At 42.3% G+C, this 21166-nt stretch overlaps 2 protein-coding genes across 5 annotated transcripts in view; one reads left to right on the top strand and one right to left on the bottom strand.

Annotated features, from left to right (window-relative positions):
- The window catches only part of LOC149456779 (aquaporin-11-like), an 89306-nt gene that overhangs the window by 44740 nt on the left and 23400 nt on the right, over positions 1-21166 (top strand). The gene's annotated exons all lie outside the window — the stretch shown is intronic.
- Positions 1-21166, bottom strand: part of CLNS1A (chloride nucleotide-sensitive channel 1A) — a 34085-nt gene that overhangs the window by 5065 nt on the left and 7854 nt on the right. For 2 of the 3 annotated variants that reach the window (XM_089684505.1, XM_089684506.1), the window contains exons 2-6: positions 19346-19482; positions 15824-15973; positions 9332-9445; positions 2024-2194; positions 78-153 (exon numbers count right to left, since the gene is read on the bottom strand). In XM_089684505.1, the coding sequence (XP_089540631.1) occupies positions 92-153; positions 2024-2194; positions 9332-9445; positions 15824-15973; positions 19346-19482 (634 nt within the window). In that variant the 3' untranslated portion in view covers positions 78-91. The remainder of the gene's footprint in view (positions 1-77; positions 154-2023; positions 2195-9331; positions 9446-15823; positions 15974-19345; positions 19483-21166) is intronic. The other variant, XM_089684507.1, reaches the window with a different exon arrangement.

The following is a 21166-nucleotide window of genomic DNA, read 5'->3' as shown; positions in this document are numbered from 1 at the left end:
CAATAGAATGGCAGAGGAGCAAAGGTAAGGAGAGTGTGTGATGACCTGCTGGCATTAAAAGAAGAGGCTTTACTTACCAGTATATAATCACTCAGTGATCAACATCAGCATCTTCAAACTGTCCAGGGACTGTGGGCACAACATCCATGCCATCTGGAGAAAAGTAGGGTTTAAAAAAAAAAAAAAAAAAATTAATTAATAACTGCAGTACGGTTATCAAAGTAAAAAAAAAAAACTGTTGAAGAGATGGTGCGCATGCGCAAGGTAGGTGAAGGCAGGTGGCTAATTTCCCTGCTACCTACCACCCGAGTGCTGTAACATAGAATGGGTTATCCCCCTACCAAAGCTCAGCCACATCACACAGGACAAGCAGAACGCCTCGTCCGCAACATCTTCAAAATTCGACCTTATTTGCCCAACCACACCACAAAGCTTCTAAGTCACTCCCTGATTATCTCTTGACTACTGCAACTCCCTCTACATTGACTTACCTTTACATAGGTTCTCCCCTCTTTCCCCCCTTCAGCCCAGTGTGCATTGTAGCCCATTCAAATGAATGGGCTGTCAAAACACAATGCAGGGAAATGCGCTGGAATTGCATGGGAATGTGTACGTTCCGGCATGAACCGCTCCTTGGGGCACACAAACGAAGGTTTGCTCCAGGCATCATCAAACCTCTGCATGCCGAAGTACAAAGGAAACCCCTCCCTTCCCTATTGATACTTTCTACTTCTATACTCGCAATACCCTGCGGTTCAATCATGACCCCCTATTTATCTCTGTTTAAGAACAACCCACCACATTCCCATGTATACTAATGGATTTGCCACTCTCTAACCTTTCTATAACCCACACTGTGCAGGATCTCAGGCTGAAAGAAGGTCTCTTGCACAAGGACAAAACTACAAAACCTTGACTTAGCCATTCCCCGGCCACATTTTCAGCCAAAAAGATGCATTATTTAGGGCTGTGGACGTAGCACATGCACTCAAGCTGCCCATGGAACCTGTATCACACTCAAAAGCCGCCCAGTGTTTGCCACATGCCAGGCACTCCTCTACGTGGGCAACCCATTGGGCTGGTGCCCATCACCCCCCAAGATGACCGATAATGCAGCGCCGCTTGGTGACAAAAGGTATGGCCAATTAGAACTAAATACACACCCAGGAGACCCCTTCATACCAAAGCCAGGAGCGCCAGTGGGGAACCCAAAGAGGAAGATCGGGGCTGCTCTGTGCAAAACCATTACACAGTGCAGGCAAGTATAACTTTTTTTTTTTTTTTTTTTTTTAATTCTAACTTTTACAATACTTTAAGACATCCTATGTGCCTCAAAAGATGAGAAATATATCCTCAATCAGCTTTCCCGTCCACCCTATTGCAGAAATACTGCTACAATGAGGCACAGGTGCACAAAAATCACATAAACATACATATACACACATAGATAGATAGATAGATAGATAGATAGATAGATAGATAGATAGAGAGAGAGAGAGATAGATAGATGTGTGTGATTTTTCATTTCCAGGTAGGGGGCGCGTGCAAGCCCTACCTGCACCGCCATTCGCGGCCGTGGCTCTCAATCACCAGGTCCCAGCCGGTGATTACTCGCCAGCGCCCGGTGATTACTGAGGATCTCCGACGGGGAGAACTGTTTGTAAACAAAACAGTTCTCTTCCCTGTCAGCTGACATTTTAACAGGGGCTTGTAGACTTTTTATATCCACTGTAGTTCTAGAATGCCTCACTTTTACACTATGCTGCAAATGCCTGCACCAAATTCAATATAAAATATAGTTTTGTATCTTTTGAGTGTGGAGCTAATAAGGACCCCTTTTCTTTTGGTGTAGAGAGAGAGAGAGACTGTGGTGCAGACAGGTTTTTCAAAAGTGTCAAACATGTATAGAAGTTAAAGTTGTAGACAGGAACATGAACTTGGCGACACTGCACTGCTTTTAAAACGCATGCAAGGCATTTTATAAAAATCTGTCTGCACCAGGTTTGTCAGCTTTTAAATTCACCTTCATATCCCAAAGCAGAACCTTCAGTCCGGACCCCAGCCATGGTGTGCTGACCTACGGAGCTGGCCAACATGCCTTCAAACCGTTCTAAGTTGGCCTGTCCTTCAGGAGTGAGATGAGACAGGCCTTCTTCATAGGTATAAAACGTGGGAGGGTCAACTTGTCCTTGTTCTAACAGAAAGAAGGTGAAAACAATCAGAAAAACAAGCGCCAGCATTAGCTTGACACAGAGGACATGGAATAAGGAATGACCAATCACAATAATACAGTCCAAACAAGCATATTTTTGGGTGGAGCTTAGTTATTGATTTAACATCCAAATTCAGAATTCCATAACCACATTCATTCTAAACAATGCTACTTTTACTTTAAAAAATACCACATCAAGTCACTAAAATCCTTTTTATTGTTTCCTTTCCTAAGCTCTACTGTACTCTTTTTTTAATTATTATTTAAATAACAAGGCTGAGAACTTCTAAAGAAGTGTAAATACCAGTTGGATCAGATTTGTAATACAGGCTGTGTACTCACAAGAACATTTCTTTCTTTTTTCCTTCTTTTCTGACACCAATCAACTAGACAAGAAATGGAGAAATCTCCCCCATGAGAACAAAGGAAAATTCCGCACAGAGATTCTAAACCTTTTTTAATTTTGCCACCTGTGATCCAGTTTTGGGGGTGGGGAGCAATCAGTCACTTGAATCCTTAAACATTTTATTTTCATAGGTCTCAGTTCCACAGGTTATACTTGCTAGAGTAAAGCAGAGTGCTTACACTGTAAAACACACAGTTAATAGCTCCTTAAAAAAATAAAATAAAAATGCATATATGTACCTTACCGATTTCAAATTTGCCTGCTGCTGCATGGGAAACCCCCACACTCTTGCACCAGGGAGGGGTGCTTTGGGGATAAGACGGTTGATTAGCAATGTTATACCCAAATTATGGGTAGAACATGTAATGTGTTGCTAAAGGTGGAGTTTCCTTAGGAAATAAAGTGTGTGGTCACGAAACACGTAGGGGCGGGACCTTGGATGACACCACGAAGCTCATTCGAAGATGGAAAGGCAGTAACCTTTAGTGGTTCGAGGCGTTAATGCACAAGATTACTAGTTGAGATATTAAGCTGTATATATCTGGTGTGATTCAGCACCCTTTTAAGGGGAGTGTACATTTATTTATTTGATGAATAATAAATTTTACAAAAAGGATAAGCATGATCCTGGAGTTTCTGTTTGCAGGTTAGCTGAGTGAAAGGAGGAGGTTATTATTAAACTGTAGAGATTAACATCACTTGTACCCAGGAACATGACCTAGTCCATCTAAGGTGGGGGTCTGCAACCAGTAGATCATGGCCAGGTGACTGGTAGATCGCAGTCTATGCTTGCTGACCCACCATCCCAGAGCATCTGAGTGCAATGCAGAGGGACATCTTGTAAAGCTGGATTTGTAGTAGGTTGCAAGAGCCGCATAAGCCGATGCCGCCCCTTAAGTGGTGGCTCCTGTCCCATGCGGAGTGATACCAACTGCACTCCATCTCTTATCCCGGCTGTCTCCAGAGTGGTGCCAGCAGCAGGAAAGGAGAGATCTTCAGGTCACTGTGAAGCAAAAAACGTGCATTTATTCTATATATACTAATTTTTCCTCTAAACCAAGCCCCCACCCCCAAAAAAACAAACAGGTCGCAACTGATGGCTTGATACTGAATACATCCTTGCTGTCCTGGTGGTCTTTTGCACATGCGTGTTGCCAAAGCAAACGACAATTCCAAAGTACAAATCTCAATTATGGAAGAGAGCATCAATTAGAAAGAGCTTTAAATTGCTCCAGTAAGCCAATTCAGTAAAAGAGATAAAGCCCCTGACATCTGGAGGGTATATGCTGTGAAAGAAACAAGATCTTTGCTGAACATGTCAGGACATTAAATATCCCAATTATCCAGAACAATCAGCACCAGACACAGCTGATTATGGTCAGGCAATCACATCTACAGGTACCCAATAACCCGAGCAGACACCCCCTGGATGAATGATGTCAAAAGATAGAAATAACCAGGATCTCCTACATACCATTTTTTTTTTTGCTCTGTGTTAAATGGATTGCTCCACGTGCCCAGAGCCTCCTTCTCAGCATGTGCAAGCAGTTCACATCCGATGATGTCAAATGCATCACTTAGCTCAGTGTTTCTCAACTCCAGTCCTCATGGACCCCCAACAGGTCATGTTTTCAGGATTTCCCTCAGATGAAACAGCTGTGGTAATTACTAAGGCAGTGAAACTGATCAAATCACCTGTGAAAAATAATGGAAATCCTGAAAACATGACCTGTTGGGGGTCCATGAGGACTGGAGTTGAGAAACACTGACTTAGCTGAAGCAGCATTCCCCATAATCCCCTATCAATGCACCCAGTAAACCTGTCACAATGCATGCATCCCTATTGTTGTGTTCCACTACCCACTGTCACTCTGAAGCCTACGGGCAACCAATGGCAACGGGTATCTTCTCTGAGATTTTATGAGCCAGTGAACATGGCCATCCTTGGAGTGGAAGTTGCAGTTGAGCAGGATTTACTTTTATTTTTTTTTTAAATAATGTTCTGCCCAATGCTTCCATTATAATGGACACAGATGGCTTTCAATTTAGGTCTTTTTTTTTACCTGCGTTTCTGCTGACAGATATGCACGTCGTACAGACTTGACAGTGGGGGGGGGGGGGTATTCCACACACCTTGCTGCAGCCACGACTATCTAAAACTAACAGGCAGACTCTTGCCTGTCAGATGGAAGCATTCGGATATCTGCGCTGCCGTCCGATTGCTTCCCCAGCCCGTTAATGTGCAACCACCCCCCACCCGCGCACCAGGCCCCAGGGTTGTCACGGCGGATGGAAGGGAGAAAGGAGAGTGGACTGGTGGGGGGGGGCAGAAATGGGGATTTTGGTCTGGGGAGAGATGAGAAATTGCAATACATTCAGTGCAGCACAGAGGAGACATGCAGAGTCTTTTAGACCCTGCATGTCTCATTTAAGAGAACCTGTCACCTGTCAAAACCATCAGTTGCAAAAAAAAAAAAAAAAAAAATTACACCCAAGCACACAACATCCCTTCCCCAAAAAAAAATGTTGAGGCCACCAAAAAACATCCCTTCCCCCAAAAAAATGTTGAGGCCCCCTGCCATATAAACGCACTCACACATCAGGAGCACCTACGCGTAAAAATGTTGATTGCGATACACGTTACATATCGCTGCGAATGCTGGAGTGAGTGCAATAATTCTAGCACAAGACCACCTCCGAAACACTAAACTTATGACCCGTAGGGTCTTTTGAAGCGTCGCCTGTAGAAAATATAGGGTGCTGAAGTTGGTCGCCATTTCATAGACGCATGTAAATTTAAGGTTTGACATGCTGGTTATCTATTTGCTCGGCGCAACATCGTCCTTATATTTTACCAAACATTTGGATGCTTTATTACGTTTGTTTGGAACTACCACTATTTTATTCTCTAGGGTGTCTGCTTTCAGAAAATATATAGTGCTTGGGAGCTTTGTGTAATCTTCAGGCCTAAAATTATTTTTTTTTTTACACATGTGCAAAAAAAAAAAAAAAGAAAAAAAAAAAAAAGAAAACTGCTGCTGGCAGCGAAAGGGTTAAAGTGTCTTATGGACACAGAACAGGGCTCAGGAGTGAGCATGCTGGTGCTAATTGGGGGCACTAGTCAAGGAGGAGGAGCCAGGAGCGCTGACGAGGGACCACAGAAGAGAAGGATTGGGGCTGCCCTTTGCTAAACCACTGGTAAGTATAACATGTTTTTTTTTTTTTTTTTTTTTGAAGCTGAACCTTTAATACCACTTTAAAACAGAATTCCTGAAGGGGCTACCAGCCGTGGAGACCTGACCAGAAGTGGGAGTGGGCATCTGTCAAAACTAAGTACTCGGACCCCCCCCCCATATAAAAAAAAAGAAAAAAAAAAAAGAAAACTGCTGCTGGCAGCAAAAGGGTTAAAGTGTCTTATGGACACAGAACAGGGCTCAGGAGTGAGCATGCTGGTGCTAATTGGGGGCACTAGTCAAGGAGGAGGAGCCAGGAGCACTGACGAGGGACCACAGAAGAGAAGGATTGGGGCTGCTCTCTGCTAAACCACTGGTAAGTATAACATGTTTGTTTTTTTTTGTTTTTTTTGTTTTTTTAAAGCTGAACCTTTAATACCACTTTAAAATAGAATTCCTGAAGGGGCTACCAGCCGTGGAGACCTGACCAGAAGTGGGAGCGGGCATCTGTCAAAACCAAGTACTCGGACCCCCCCCCCCCAAAAAAAGGGTGGGGGGATGAGGACCCTTTTAGGGTGAAGTTCAAGGGCCAGTTCACATTGTAGAATCGCAGTCTGGATGCGTTTCTGCATACGCATTTTTAAGGCTTTCGGGTACATTCCCCCCTCCCTTTCTTTCTTCACCTGAAGGTTTTTGATTATTTTTACCGTGTTCCAGTACAGTGCAGAAAAAATGCAGCATGTTCTACTTTTTTCTGGAAATGTCTGCACTGGTGTAAACTGTGAAATTAAAAACCATATAACCTACTATCCATGCATCCATGTTTTTGCAGCAGAAAAAAAAAAGAATGTACTGGACTGCATATGGTGTGAACCGGCCTCAAATGTATGTGAAGGCAAAATGGTTTTCGTTTGTTTCAGAGTAGGTAATGGTTAAGACCCGTCAGTTTTTTTTTCACCTGAGATTTCACTCTTGGTCAAAGACAAAACAAGAAGAGGAAATCTCTCTAAAGCCATATGAATTCCCTTCTTGGACAGTATATTATATATTTTTTTCTCTGCACAATTATCAATTGATATGGAGAGTGATCTCTGCTCACCCTAGAGGATGGAGGCTGATCTAAGTTCCACTGTGGATCTCTGAGGCATTGAGAGAGTATTTTTTGGGATTTCTGCCTAAGCCTGAGATTGGAGGCGGATTCCAGTTCTATCTTGCATTCCGGAGTTCACAATTTAAGGCGCTCCATTCACCCGTTTCTGGTGAGTGTGGTGTGTGATAACACAACGGGTGTGAACACTGGTCAAGGTTCTTGTTTCTTGGAAAAAGGACTGCATCTTATCTAATATATTGAATTTTATATACTTTGGAGTGGGACCATCACACTTTTTTTCTGCACTAATTGAGTTTTTTGGGAGTTGATATATATATTATGTATATTTAAAATTGGTTTGTGCTGGGTTTTTTTTTTTATTTGTATTAGTGTTATCACTAAGGAGCAGCAGCATTTTATATTGGGAATTATTCCATATTTTTTTGGCGCTGGTGATTTTTTGTTTAACCTCTGATTATGTCCATATTTCTGTGCTCAAAGCGGTATATTTATTTGCATGGAAATATGTCATTTTTTTTATTGTAGGCTGTAATTTTTAGGAATAACTCACTGAAATCTGTCCGAACAAGAGTCCAGTAAACATCCCGGGTATGGTAAAATTTGAAAAACGAAATCATAAATTATAATTTAATAAATAATCATAAAAAATAATATAATAATAAATGTAATTCAATAATGTAATCAAACCAAAAACACTGAAATTTGAAATATAGCGCCAAGTTCGCACATCACTGAGCAAAGTCGCAGAATCGTTTTCAGTGTCTGATGATGAATTTCCCCCACGAATCATTATCACTCAATTCTGCAAGTGGTTCTGATTTACTATCGCTGTTCTCTAGCCGGTCTAAAACCGCTTTTGACCTAAAGGGACGCTTTTTGGACGCCGTGGACGTTTCTCAGTTTCCAGGCAGAAAGAACAGTAAAATTGCAGGCAGGACACAGGACAAAGCACTCGGGACTAATGTATGTGAAATGGTTTGATACAGGAATGTTATACTATGTGATTTTAGTGTATTTAGTGAATGTCACTTTTTGACATTTTCAAATTTCCCGCCAGTTCCGTCCCCTGTACGTCCCGACGTCGCAGGAAACGGAACCCGAAAGACAGATGCCAGCATCAGCGGCCGGGGGGGACATCGCGGGAGCGAAGGACAAGGTAAGTGAAGAAGAGATCCCGGAGCAGCACTGCAATGTATTCCCGAGTGTAGCTCGGGGTTACCGCTTGTGGTGCTGAAACTTTACCCCGAGCTACACTCGGGAATACCGCCAGGGGGGTTAAAGAGGAACTTTAGCCTAAATTTTATAAAAATTAAGCCGGAAGGTTTATTGATTTTTGCAAGTGAGAAACACTCTCTTCTGCAATAAAGGATTCTTGTCTGTCAACCTGGCCAGGCCAATCTAAAGTGGGTATAGAAAAGAGTCACCCCCTTTAGAATAGTCACATTTTGTTACATTGCAACAAGAAATGAAAACAGACATGGTTTTGTTTTATCCAGCAAAAGATATAACACCAACATGTCAGAAAAAAAATGGCACCGCCTGCGGGTCCGCATTCCTCTGTGCGGGTGGTGCGGCTGCACGGATTTTCATGTGAATCCGCAGCGGCACCACCCGCACAAATGTGAACCTAACCTAAATATCTAAAACATACTGAACCTGGCAAGATGTCAGCATCAGCAGAGGAGCTTGTAGGCACTGCATTGTTGAAGAAGTGGCTATAGTGCTGCTTGTTTCTGCATGTCAACCTGCACTTAAACGGTGTGCATTAGCCCAGGGCTTGAAATTTCCACTCCCCTGCTCGCCAATGGCGAGTGGAAATTATGGTGGGGGCGAGTGTGTCCCCCAGGACCGTCCTGCTGAGCAGGCTCGGAGCTCAAGCCGGATCGGTCATTGGCACTGGGAGCCGTCAGACTGCTCAATAGCTGAGCGCAGTGAAAGCAAAGCAAGGAGTGTGTGCTGTGCTCTCTGCCTCCCCCTAGAGTGCAGTACCCGGATCTGTGAGTGAACAACGAAGTACTGCAACTTTTTATGGGGGAGGGTGTGTGTGTGTCTGTGTATGCATGTACAATTGTACATGTATCTGTGTGTAAGTGTGTATCTGTACATGTGTCTGCATGTATGTACATGTGTCTGTGTGTATACATGTATCTGTATGTTTGTGTGTGGACATGTGTCTTTGTGCGTGTGTGTACATGTTTCTGTGTGTGTATACAGGTGTCTCTGTGTTTCTTGGTGGCGAGTAGCTCTAAGACCTGGCTAGTAGCTCAGGACTTGAAATTTTAAGCCCTGCATTAGCCAACATCTTGATGCATTTCCTTTTATTTCAACAGCAAATATACAAATAATTAACAACACACACAGACGTGCAAAAGCCCAATATTGCTTACATGGCTAGCAGTATCAGAACATGCCAGAAAACCTGAACTCACCATGAGCCTCCACATCATACTCTTCTCCTTCAAAATCATCATCTGAGTCGTCCTGATCCTCCGGGTCGGGGTGCAAAGCCTGGCAGTCACACATGGCAGAGAACATCTCTCCTACTGAAATCACAGACAGTTCATTAAATGAAGAGTAGCTTTTGTGCTCTGAGACAGAGGATGATAGCCATCCCTATTACAGACCATGCACTGACCCCTATGGAAAATTAACTTGCTAAAAAAAGCAACAAAAATACAACAAGCAGCGTTTTATAAAACGTGAAAAAAAGTTAATTTTTAGTAAAACAAATGCAAAAAATTACCCAAATTTTTGATAAAATATAAAAAGAGGTTGAACCAAGTAAATAGATGCCCAACATGTCAAACCTTAAAATATTACTAAAACCACAACAGTAAAATCAGTCTGTATATGCAGTACAGCATATGTGTTACACTCACTGTGGAACCTAAGGGGTTAATCCCCTGTATTGTGTAAAATGCTGTTAGATCCTGACTTCTCTGATCCTCCCCTTCTTCCAGTGTCCCCCTAATTTCTCCTCATAAGACATATCAGGTGGAGACACTCTGCTATATACTGCTGATAAAAAGTATTTAGCAGTTTACATTTACTAAAATAATTGCATTTCCGTGTACTGTGGGAGACCGGATATAGAGAATGCGGGGTCCTGGGAGATCAGATATAGTGAATGCGGGGTCCAGGAAGACCAGATATAGTGAATGCGGGGTCCAGGAAGACCAGATATAGTGAATGCGGGGTCCAGGGAGACCAGATATAGTGAATGTGGGGTCCGGGGAGACCAGATATAGTGAATGCAGGGTTAGGGGAGACCAGATATAGTGAATGCGGGGTCCTGGGAGACCAGATATAGTGAATGCGGGGTCCTGGGAGACCAGATATAGTGAATGCGGGGTCCTGGGAGAGAATGTGATGTGCTTGGATGTAACTAGTCATGGCAAGTGACAGGGTGACATCATACACATCGCTTTCTGGGTAACAGCAAGAAGGGGTGTCCGCTTTCCTCCCTCTCCACCACCTGCCATGTCTGCCCCAGGCCTGCAGATGGGCAAGCGGAGCCTGGAAATACATGCCGGGGTGCACTCACGGGGGTGTCGGGGTGTGGAAGCAATTAAATGCTGCCACCTGACAGGCAGGAGTCTGCTTGGCAGCTTTTTTTTTTTTTTTTTTTTTACACAATCCCATTGGCTGCAGCCACTGGATTGTGTGTAAACTCCCCCCCCCGTTGTCAGGTCTATATGATGTACAGACCTGGCAGTGAATGGGTTAAAGATACCCTGCTGATTATAGCAGAGCAGACATGAACATGAGCCTGCTCTGCTCTATGGGCAGATGGGAGTAAATGGAGGATAGATTTGCTTCCAATTTTTTTAAGCAGACCGGTGGTAGGCAGGTGTAAATGGACTTGTGTCCGTTTACACCCACCTGTCCATAAGAGTGCGAGGATCTCTCTCTCTCAGGTCCGCATGAAAAAAAAAAAATGACAGGTGGACCTGATTGGATCGCCAACACGTGAAAGATGTCTTAAGCCGACCATACATGGGTTGAATTCCGAAAGAATTTTCTGTTGAAAATCTTTTCTTTGCATTTTGCACCATTAGTGGGAAACAGAAAGGCCGATTGTCAAATATGAATGATCGGGCATGTTGGATATTTTTGAAAAATTAACTAAATTCTAATCAATGATGGGAGAATCGTGCAAGAAATATAATAAATAAAAAAACGCGCATGAGCTGTGACCTGGAAAGAAAAGAAAAATCCTGGCCAGGAAAAATTTTTTCTGTAGCAACATGTGAAATTGAAGGCTTGGTTGGTCGAATTCCGAAATCAATGGTGGCGCCATCGGATTACAAAATGCACGAAATTTCCAACTTTCTAAAAGAAAATTAGTTCGGAATTTGACCCATGTATGGCCTGCATTAGATGAAAAATACACAGAGATTGTCACTGCAGACAATCTCCTCCTAAAAATGAATGATGCCAGAACATGCACACAGCAAGTAAACTCTCGATCTTTAAACTTAAGCTGGCCATACACGGGTCGAATTCCAAAAGAATTTTCTATCGGAAATCTTTAAGAATTTCCGTTCGAATTTCGCACCATTAGTGGGCCACAGAAATGGACGATTTACGTGCGACTATCAAATTTGAATGATCAGGCATGTTGGACATTTTTGAAAAATGAATGAATTTCTAATCAATGATGGGAGAATAGTGCAAGAAATGTAATAAAAAAAAAAAAAAAAAAAAAAAAAAAAAAAGAAATGAGCGTGAGCTGCGACCTGGAAAGAAAAGAAAATTCTTGGCCATGAAAATTCTTTTCTGTAGCAACATCCGCAGATATCGCCCACTCCGCTCCTCCCAAGACATCTTCCTCTCTAGCTCCCTCATCACCTCCTCCCACGCTGGCCTCCAGGACTTCTCCAGAGCCTCTCCCATCCTCTGGAACTCCCTACCACCACAGCATGTCCGGTCAGCCCCCACCCTGTCTGCCTTTAGGCGATCTTTGAAAACTCACTTATTCAGGGAAGCCTACCCCACCTCCACCTAACTGTACTTGAATCACCTCCACCAGATCATTCCCGCAGCTATCACCTTTTGTATCACTTCCCCCTTATTTTAGATTGTAAGCTCCACAAGCCGGGCCCTCCTATTCCTTCTCTACTGAAAGTATTGTAATGTACTAAGAATAAGAAAAATTAATAATAGCGCCTATGGTCAAAATTATATAACTTACTAATAGTGTACCAGCTGCAAAAAATCACCATATATAAAGTGTACCAATAAATAAATAATTTGCGCTAGTAAATGTGTATAAATATATAAATATATATAAAGAAATCATCAAATCATAAGTCCAGAAAAAAATATATATATGCCAATACCACAAAAAAAAAAAAAAAAAATATAAAAAAACTTTTAAGTGCAAAAAAAGTGTCTAAATATGAAAAATTTCACCAAAAAACCTTGATAATATAATGGCAGATCATCCATAAATATATCTTCAGAAACGGAAACTCTGCAACACACCGATCCTCATCGATCGAAATAACAGGATGAAAAACTTTGTAGTTAAATCTAAAATCCACTTCTCCAATAGATAAAGGACCACCTTCAAACGTATCCATGGGGGGAAATGCCAAGCACTCGAGAGAAACAGAAAGACTTCATGGTGCAATATTATAAAAACCAATTCCTTTATTAGGTACTCATTGCACTTACTCAAGAGGTGTCCCAGCCGACACCAGCATCAACAGCATAACAGCAATCACATAAACGAGCCTGGCTACTCAGCACATGCGCGGTAGCTGGCAGCCAAAAACGTAATGACGTCACATCAATCAAGCTCCGCCCTACGCGTTTCGTCATCGACGTCCTCACAGAGCGCTCCGTGAGGACGTCGATGACGAAACGCGTAGGGCGGAGCTTGATTGATGTGACGTCATTACGTTTTTGGCTGCCAGCTACCGCGCATGTGCTGAGTAGCCAGGCTCGTTTATGTGATTGCTGTTATGCTGTTGATGCTGGTGTCGGCTGGGACACCTCTTGAGTAAGTGCAATGAGTACCTAATAAAGGAATTGGTTTTTATAATATTGCACCATGAAGTCTTTCTGTTTCTCTCGAGTGCTTGGCATTTCCCCCCATGGATACGTTTGAAGGTGGTCCTTTATCTATTGGAGAAGTGGATTTTCGATTAACTACAAAGTTCTTCATCCTGTTATTTCGATCGATGAGGATCGGTGTGTTGCAGAGTTTCCGTTTCTGAAGATATATTTATGGATGATCTGCCATTATATTATCAAGGTTTTTTGGTGAAATTTTTCATATTTAGACACTTTTTTTGCACAAAAGTTTTTTGCACTTAAAAGTTTTTTTATATATTTTTTTTTTTTGTGGTATTGGCATATATATATTTTTTTCTGGACTTATGATTTGATGATTTCTTTATATATATTTATATATTTATACACATTTACTAGCGCAAATTATTTATTTATTGTAATGTACTGTCTCCCTTATATTGTAAAGCGCTGCGCAAACAGTTGGCGCTATATAAATTCTGTATAATAATAACATGAGGTGAAATTAAAGGTTTGGTTGGTCGAATTTCAAAATCAATGGTGGCACCACTGGATTACAAAAACACATGAAATTTCTGATTTTCTACAGAAAATACATTCGGAATTCGGCCCATGTATGGCCTGCACTACTCTTAGTAGGTGAAACACAGTACTGAAGCCAAAGGATCAGCACACGTCTAGCTATTGGCATTTTAAAAAAGGTCGTCAGAATATGCAGTCTATGGTATATCTCCCAGAAGAATTTTCCTTTTTCACAAAATGAACATCTGAGACAGAAAACATGATACTGTTTCCTTTCACATTTTTCAGATGTTTCATTCCTATGGGCAGCCAGTACTTTGGCATAAGCAACAATAGTCCTCTATGCGGTCACAGCTTTCTCTCCATCCTTTTACATTTTTTTTTTTAATCAAAGTGATGAGGAATGGGGATATAGTAAAAGGTCTCAAGTGGTATTTCTTGAATTTAGTGCAACAAATCAGTGAAGGTATGTCATGTCCGTGGTATTAGTGAGCTCGGGATTACACAAGGCTTTTTATAGCTGCCTTAATTTTAATGTGCCATGACAAATTTACTCGGACATTAACAGACTAATCCTAGGGCTACACTGAAAAACAGATGTAGGGTTGACACACAGTTTGCCAGTTTCATGTTCGGCATTTTGGCTTACTAATATTTTTGTGAATCTGTTAAAAGTTTCTTATCTGGAGATCCTGCCATTAACAGCAGATCCAGCTGCAGGACGACAACGTTAAGCATATCTGAACTAAAGAGTATAATATATTGCAGCTTACCAGTCTTTAGATGTGGTGGCTGCATTAGTTTTCTTATTTCAGACATCTTTTACTTTATTCAAACCTGGTAATCCTGCTGGTAACACATGCTCAGAGTACTGTTGTCTATAGAGGAGCAGCGTTGTCAGCACTGAGGTGTTGGAACTATCAATCATCCCTCCATCCCCTCATTCATAGAAGCTGTAGCATGGTTTCCATAAAAGGGAACATCTTGAAGGAAAGGGTGGGCATAGTTGTGACGGGAGTGACTTTTGGAGGTGGGGGGACCCCTGTATCATCTCCCCAAATCCCTGTTATGTCTAAGGCACCCTGTGCCTGTAAGGGGTGCAGGGTGCTCTGTCCTGATATTGTGTAGACATGTATAGATGGGGTGTGGGGGTTGTTCATTGTTCTCTGCCATTTGGCTGCATCCCATTGTTCTAGCAAACTATTATGGGATGTATGTGTTCCCCTTGTCTACTGCCATGTGGTGTATCCCTTTGTTCGATTATGTGTCTTGGTTTGGTGGGGGGTGTTTCTGGCAGCCCTTCCCCCCTGATGGGATGGCCGTGATGTGTTTCCTGTTCCTGGTTGTATATATCTTGTGTTTGTGTAAAAATAAAGCAATTGACTTCCTGTCTTAAGAAGAGTTGGGTGCTGTCTATTTCCTGCATGATCAGCGGTGGTGTCCCTGGATTTGTGTTCGGACAGGGAAGCGGGAGTATAATGGAAATACCCTAGCGCAGTCGGGGTCCGGTTTCCGTTACAATAGTCAGGCTCTATATCCATATATAGATAGATAGAGAGAGGGGGAGGGGGGAGAGGGAGAGACTCTCTCTCTCTCTCTATATATATGTCTATATCTCTCTCTCTATATCCCTCCCTCTCTCTCTCTATGTATGTGTATCTCTCTCTCTCTCTATATATATATATATATATATATATATATATATATGTCTATGTATCTCTCTCTCTATATCCCTCCCTCTCTCTCTCTCTCTATGTATGTGTATCTCTCTCTCTCTCTCTATATCCATCTATATTTTTTTTTTTTAGGGAGTTTAGTTCTACTTTAAAGCGGAGCTCCACCCACCCTGCTTTAAAGACTGGTCCCCCACTCCCCATTAAGGATTGGCACCTTTGGGGAGAGGTTACCCAAAATTGACAGGTACCCACTTCCGCTGCAATCGCTTAGTCCTACCCTCCCTCCCCGTAGTCTTCAGGGACACGTGACAGGTCCCTGAAAACTACGGGGCCATTCAGAAAGTGCAGCGCTACTCACACATGCGCAGTGGGCACCCGGCTGTGAAGTCGCAAGCTGTCACAGCGGGGTGCCCACACTGAAGATGCCGGCGCCTGGAAAGGGCTGCAGGGAGGACACCGTGGGATCGTTGGACAGGTGAGTGGCTGTTTTTTTTTAAAAAGTCAGCAGCTACAGTTTTTGTAGCTGCAGACTTATTTTTTTTTTACAGTGTGAGTGGAACACCCCTTTAAACACACAGACTGGAATTCACCCCAAAGTAAACCATGTATGCTACTGTATGTAGTAAGCACACCCCAATGGGCATATGGAAATATGTGGAGCTGCCACCATTCAGCTATACATACAGTCTGCTTTATCTTCTGGAATGAAACGTATTTCTGTGATTGGCTGCTCATCATCATCGTCGTCATCGTCGTCGTCTTCGTCGTTGCCATTGTCATTGCATTCAATTTCATCTTCCGGATCCTTCATCTCTGCTTCTGTTTCATTATCTTCTAAACAATTAAAAAAAAAAAAAAAAAAATCAATTCGCCTAAAGTTCACTTACCAACATGGCAGTTTAACTCACCTTCAAAAAGCAGAACCTGGAAAACAATGTAAATATAAAATTCCCCACACATATACAGTAACTTCAACAATTCATAACACAACAAAATGGAGCAGAACTTACTGACGGAATCAACATTTGTTTACTGATATAAGACGTCAGCTTGTCTGGAAACCACCTCAAATATTATATTATTATTATACAGTATTTATAAAGCGCCAATGGTTCGCTCAGCGCTGTACATTACAGAGGGGGGCAGAACATGTGACAGAACAATACCAATACAATGCAAAACATGAGGGGATCGAGGGCCCTGCTCTTTCGAGCTTACAATCTAGGAGGGAGGGGATGGTGGCACAGGAGAAGATAGCTGTGGGGGATGGAGTGGTAGGAAGAATGGAGGAGGTCGGTCAAGTTAGCAGGGGGTGTGGTAGGCTTCCCTGAAGAGATGGGTTTTCAGGGTGCGCCTAAAGGAGAGGAGAGTAGGTGATAATCTGATGGGTTGGGGCAGGGAGTTCCAGAGGATGGGTGACACCCTGGAGAAGTCCTGGAGGCAGGCATGGGAGGAGGAGACCAGGGAACTAGAGAGAAAGAGGTCTTGTGAGGAGCGGAGTGTGCGTGCTGGGCGGTACTTGGATATTAGGTCAGTGATGTAGTTCGGGTCAGTATGGTGGACAGCTTTGTACGTCAGTGTTAGGATTTTGAATTTGATCCGTTGCGCAATCAGAAGCCAGTGGAGGGATTGGCAGAGGGGGGTGGCGGAAACGGAGCTGTTGGAAAGGTGAATGAGTCTGGCAGCCGTATTCAGGATAGACTGAAGCGGGGATAGCCTGTGGCGAGGCAGGCCAGTGAGGAGGGAGTTGCAGTAGTCAAGTCGTGATATGATGAGGGAGTGGATGAGCTGTTTAGTGGTTTCTGGGGTTAGGAACGTGCGGATTTTGGCGATGTTGCGGAGGTGGAGTCTGCACGAGTTTGTTAAAGATTGGACTTGGGGCTGGAAGGATAGGTTGGAGTCCAGAATGACACCAAGTACTCTGGCCTGCGGGGCGGGTTTGATGGTGGCGTTGTTGGATGTGATGTCAAATAAATCTGTTTTAAATGAAGCTGGCCAATAAAAGCACATGATCACCAACATTTTTACCAATGCATATGGTCCACAAACGCCTTTTGCCAATTCAGGAAAAGCGACTGTATTGGGCAGAGGACTGATGTTTTCATGAATATAAAGACTGAAAAATTCACTGTATGGGGGAGATTTACTAAAACTGGAGCACACGGAATCTGGTGTAGCTGGCATAGTAACCAATCAGCTTCTAACATTAAACTTTGACAATGAGCCCTGGTTCACACTGAATACGACTTTGAAATCGTGCGACTTCACTTGAAGTCGCACGATTTCATAGTCACATGTCAAAAGTAGTGCCGGAACTCGAATTAGAACAGTTCGATTGCCGATCTTAGGATGCGACTTGTCAGGCAATTAGAACTGTCAAATCACATGACAAGTCGCATCGGTGTGAATGGGGGCTGAAACCTCAAAGCCAATTGGTTCCGAACCACAGCTGCACCAGTTTTAGAAAATCTCCTCCTGTGTCTGCCAACCTTTTCAACCCACTGATACTCAACTTGGCAGCACCCAACTGCTGCTGCCTTCTACGTCACAGGGTTGCATCGAGTAAACCGATACCAAACATGCCAAGTCTTAAAATAGCATGCGATCATGATATCACAAAAAAATGATGGTACCTACAATTCCCCATAGGCAACACTTTAAAAGCCTTTACAGCTCATCAGTTTTAGAGATACCTGTGAATGATGGCCGTACAATTATTGCTCTAACTCAGTTGTTCACAGCGATACCTCAAATATATGGTGCATTCATGGTCTCCATACACGTGGTACCCTAGGCGTGCATTTCAATTTGGGTTATTAATTTAACCACTTCCCGTCTGGCCCATGTACAAAAACGGCTGGACGGGAGCGGTGCCGAATCAGGTCGCCGTTTATAAATGGCCACCGCATTCACTGCCTGTGCGTGCTCCCTGGGAGCGTGCGGCACCACGATTTGGTGCCCGCTGTGTCTAGAGAACACCGAGCGCTGGACGAGACCTCTGTGTGAGGTCCCGATTCATGTGATCACTGATTGGCCAATCAGTGATCACATGAATAGTAGTAAACAAGATATCACTTCTGACATCATTGCTTACTACTAAATTTGTGAATGATCACAGAGATCACATAGTACAAGGCTATTCACAACAGCCTTGTACCACCAGCTCTTACAGAATTTCTCAATGGCTGCAAGAATGCAGCCAGAGAAAAGGAGAAATTATTGCTTTTACAGCCTTTATGGGAGTAAAAGCAATCAGTGTAAAAAATGAGAAAAAAAAAATCTTCATCACCCCCCACAAGTAGTGACACTGTACTGCTAGGGTGACGGCATATTTAAAAAAAAATATATATATATATATATATATATAAAAAATAAAAAATGTAAACAAATTTTTTAAAAATTTATAATTTTTGGTTATAAACTAATTTGGCCAAGATTTAGGAGGAAAGATTATTTATTTGCAAAATTTTAGAAGAAAAACACTTTTTTCAAAATGTTTGGACTTTTTCATTTACATAGCAAAAAAAATAAAAATCTCAGTGGTGAATAAATACCACCAAAATAAAGTTTTACCTGTCTCAAAAAAATGCTAAAAAATTCATATGGGTACAGTGTTGCATGACCGTGCAATTGTCATTCAAAGTGTGATCGTGCTGAAAGCTGAAAATTGGTCTGGACAGGAAGTTCGATGAAAAAAAAAATAAACCAAAAAAAATTAAAAAATAAAGTCCGGACACTTTCACCTCGAAAGTGTCCGTACTTTTTTTTTTTTGGTTAATTTTTTTTTTCATTGAACATTATTGCAATCACAAGGGTGCTAACAAAGCCCCTCTGCGATAGCATTGGGCAGGTGACAGGTGCTCTTTAAAAGTCACCAGGTGTCTATTAAAACTCCAATGCCAGTTCTCCAAAAAAAAAAAAAAACAGCTACTAATGCACAGTAACTTCAGGGCACTTTGAAAGTGGCTTTTTTTTTTTTTTTTTTCTATAAACTGCCCATATTTCCCTGCGTAGCAGAAATGAGATGAGGAGAGGAAAGATGTGCAGCTAATTGGGCCTTATTGCTTTACAAAACACAACCTCCCCAACATATTCCAGGAACTGAGGGGTGAGAGGGAACACCTTCATGCAGTGTATGCAACAAATCTGGACATGGGGCAGTACTGACTATAACATACATGCTGTACCCGAGAGACGTGTACCCACCTGCCAGCTTGGCGTTGACCATGACATAGAGGTGCTCCTCGGGGTAAGCAGCGGTGTCTCTGGAGATGGCATGCAGACTGATAGAGGGATATTCCAGAGAAAAACCAAGACCTGACGCATTCAGCCATGACAGGCGACTGAAAGACAAGGAGTATCACACATTTTATTTCAGGTACTTATATATCGCCGTCAATTTACGTAGCACTTTACATATATATTGTACATTCACATCAGTCCCTACATTTTTAAAAGTTTTGTTATATAAAAAAAAAAGTGCATGCATACATGTACGTGTGTGTATATATCTATCTATCTCTCTCTCTCTCTCTCTCTCTCTCTCTCTCTATCTATCTATATATATATATATATCTATAGAGATAGAGAGATATATATATATATATATACATATATATGTATATATATACACACACACACACACTATATATATATATATTTAAATTCTGATTCTAATTACTTTTATATTTTATTTAAAGGCCCTTTAAAAATTGTTCTCCAGAATTAAAGGGTATCTATACCCATATCCACAAATGTAATATTTTTATTTTATTTATTTCAGGTACTTACATTTGCAAGAAAAAGTATGTGAACCCCTTGGGATTACGTGGAGTTTTGCATGAATTGGGCATAAAATGTGCTCTGAACGTCATCTAAGTCACAACAATAGAAGAACACAGTCTGCTGAACATAATACTACACAAACATTAGATGTTGCCATGGTTTAATTACACATAACATGTAAACATTCACAGTGCAGGGAGGAAAAAGTATGTGAGGCCCTAGCTTAATGACTTCTCCCAGAGCTAATTGGAGCCAGGAGTGAGCCAACCTTGACTCCAATCAGTGTGATGATATTGGATGTGTTGCTGACAGCTGTCCTGCCCTTAAAAAACACACACCTGTTTTGGGTTTGCTGGTTTCAAGAAGCACTGTCTGATGTGAACCATGCCTCCCAGAAAAGAGCTCTCAGAAGACCTACGATCAAGAATTGTTGACTTGCATGAAGCTGGAAAGGGTTACAAAAGTATCTCCAAAAGCCTTGATGTTCATGTGTCCACAGTAAGACAGACTGTCTACAAATGGAGAAAGTTTAGCACTGTTGCTACTCTCCCTAGGCATGGTCGTCCTGTAAAAATGACTGCAAGAGCACAGCGCAGAATGCTGCATGAGGTAAAGAAGAATCCCAGAGTGTCAGCTAAAGACCTACAGAAATCTCTGGCACATGCTAACATTTTTGTTGACACATCTACAATAAGGAAAACATTAAACAAGAATGGAGTACATGGGAGGACACCACGGATGAAGCCATTGCTGTCCAAAAAGAATATTGCAGCACGTTTGAAGTTTGCAAAAGAGCACCTGGATGTTCCACAGCACTACTGGCAAAATATACTGTGGACAGATGAAACCAAGATTGAGTTGTTTGGGAAGAACACACAACACTATGTGTGGAGAAAAAAAGGCACAGCACACCAACATCAAAACCTCATCCCCACTGTAAAACATGGCGGAGGGAGCATCATGGTTTGGGGCTGCTTTGCTGCCTCAGGGCCTGGACGGATTGTTGTCATTGATGGGAAAATGAATTCCAGAGTTTATCAAGACATTTTGCAGGAAAACGTACGACCATCTGTCCGCCAACTGAAGCTCCGCAGAGGATGGGTGATGCAACAGGACAATGACCCAAAGCATACAAGTAATTCAACAAAACAATGGCTGCAACAGCACAGAATACGCCTTCTGGAGTGGCCCAGTCAGAGTCCTGACCTCAACCCGATTGAAATGCTGTGGCATGACCTTAAG

Source organism: Staurois parvus, unplaced genomic scaffold (assembly GCF_062004578.1).
Source record: "Staurois parvus isolate SC_StPar_1 unplaced genomic scaffold, SC_StPar_1.0 ptg000348l, whole genome shotgun sequence".
Lineage (NCBI taxonomy): Eukaryota > Metazoa > Chordata > Amphibia > Anura > Ranidae > Staurois > Staurois parvus.
This window is presented reverse-complemented; position numbering and strand designations above follow the sequence as displayed.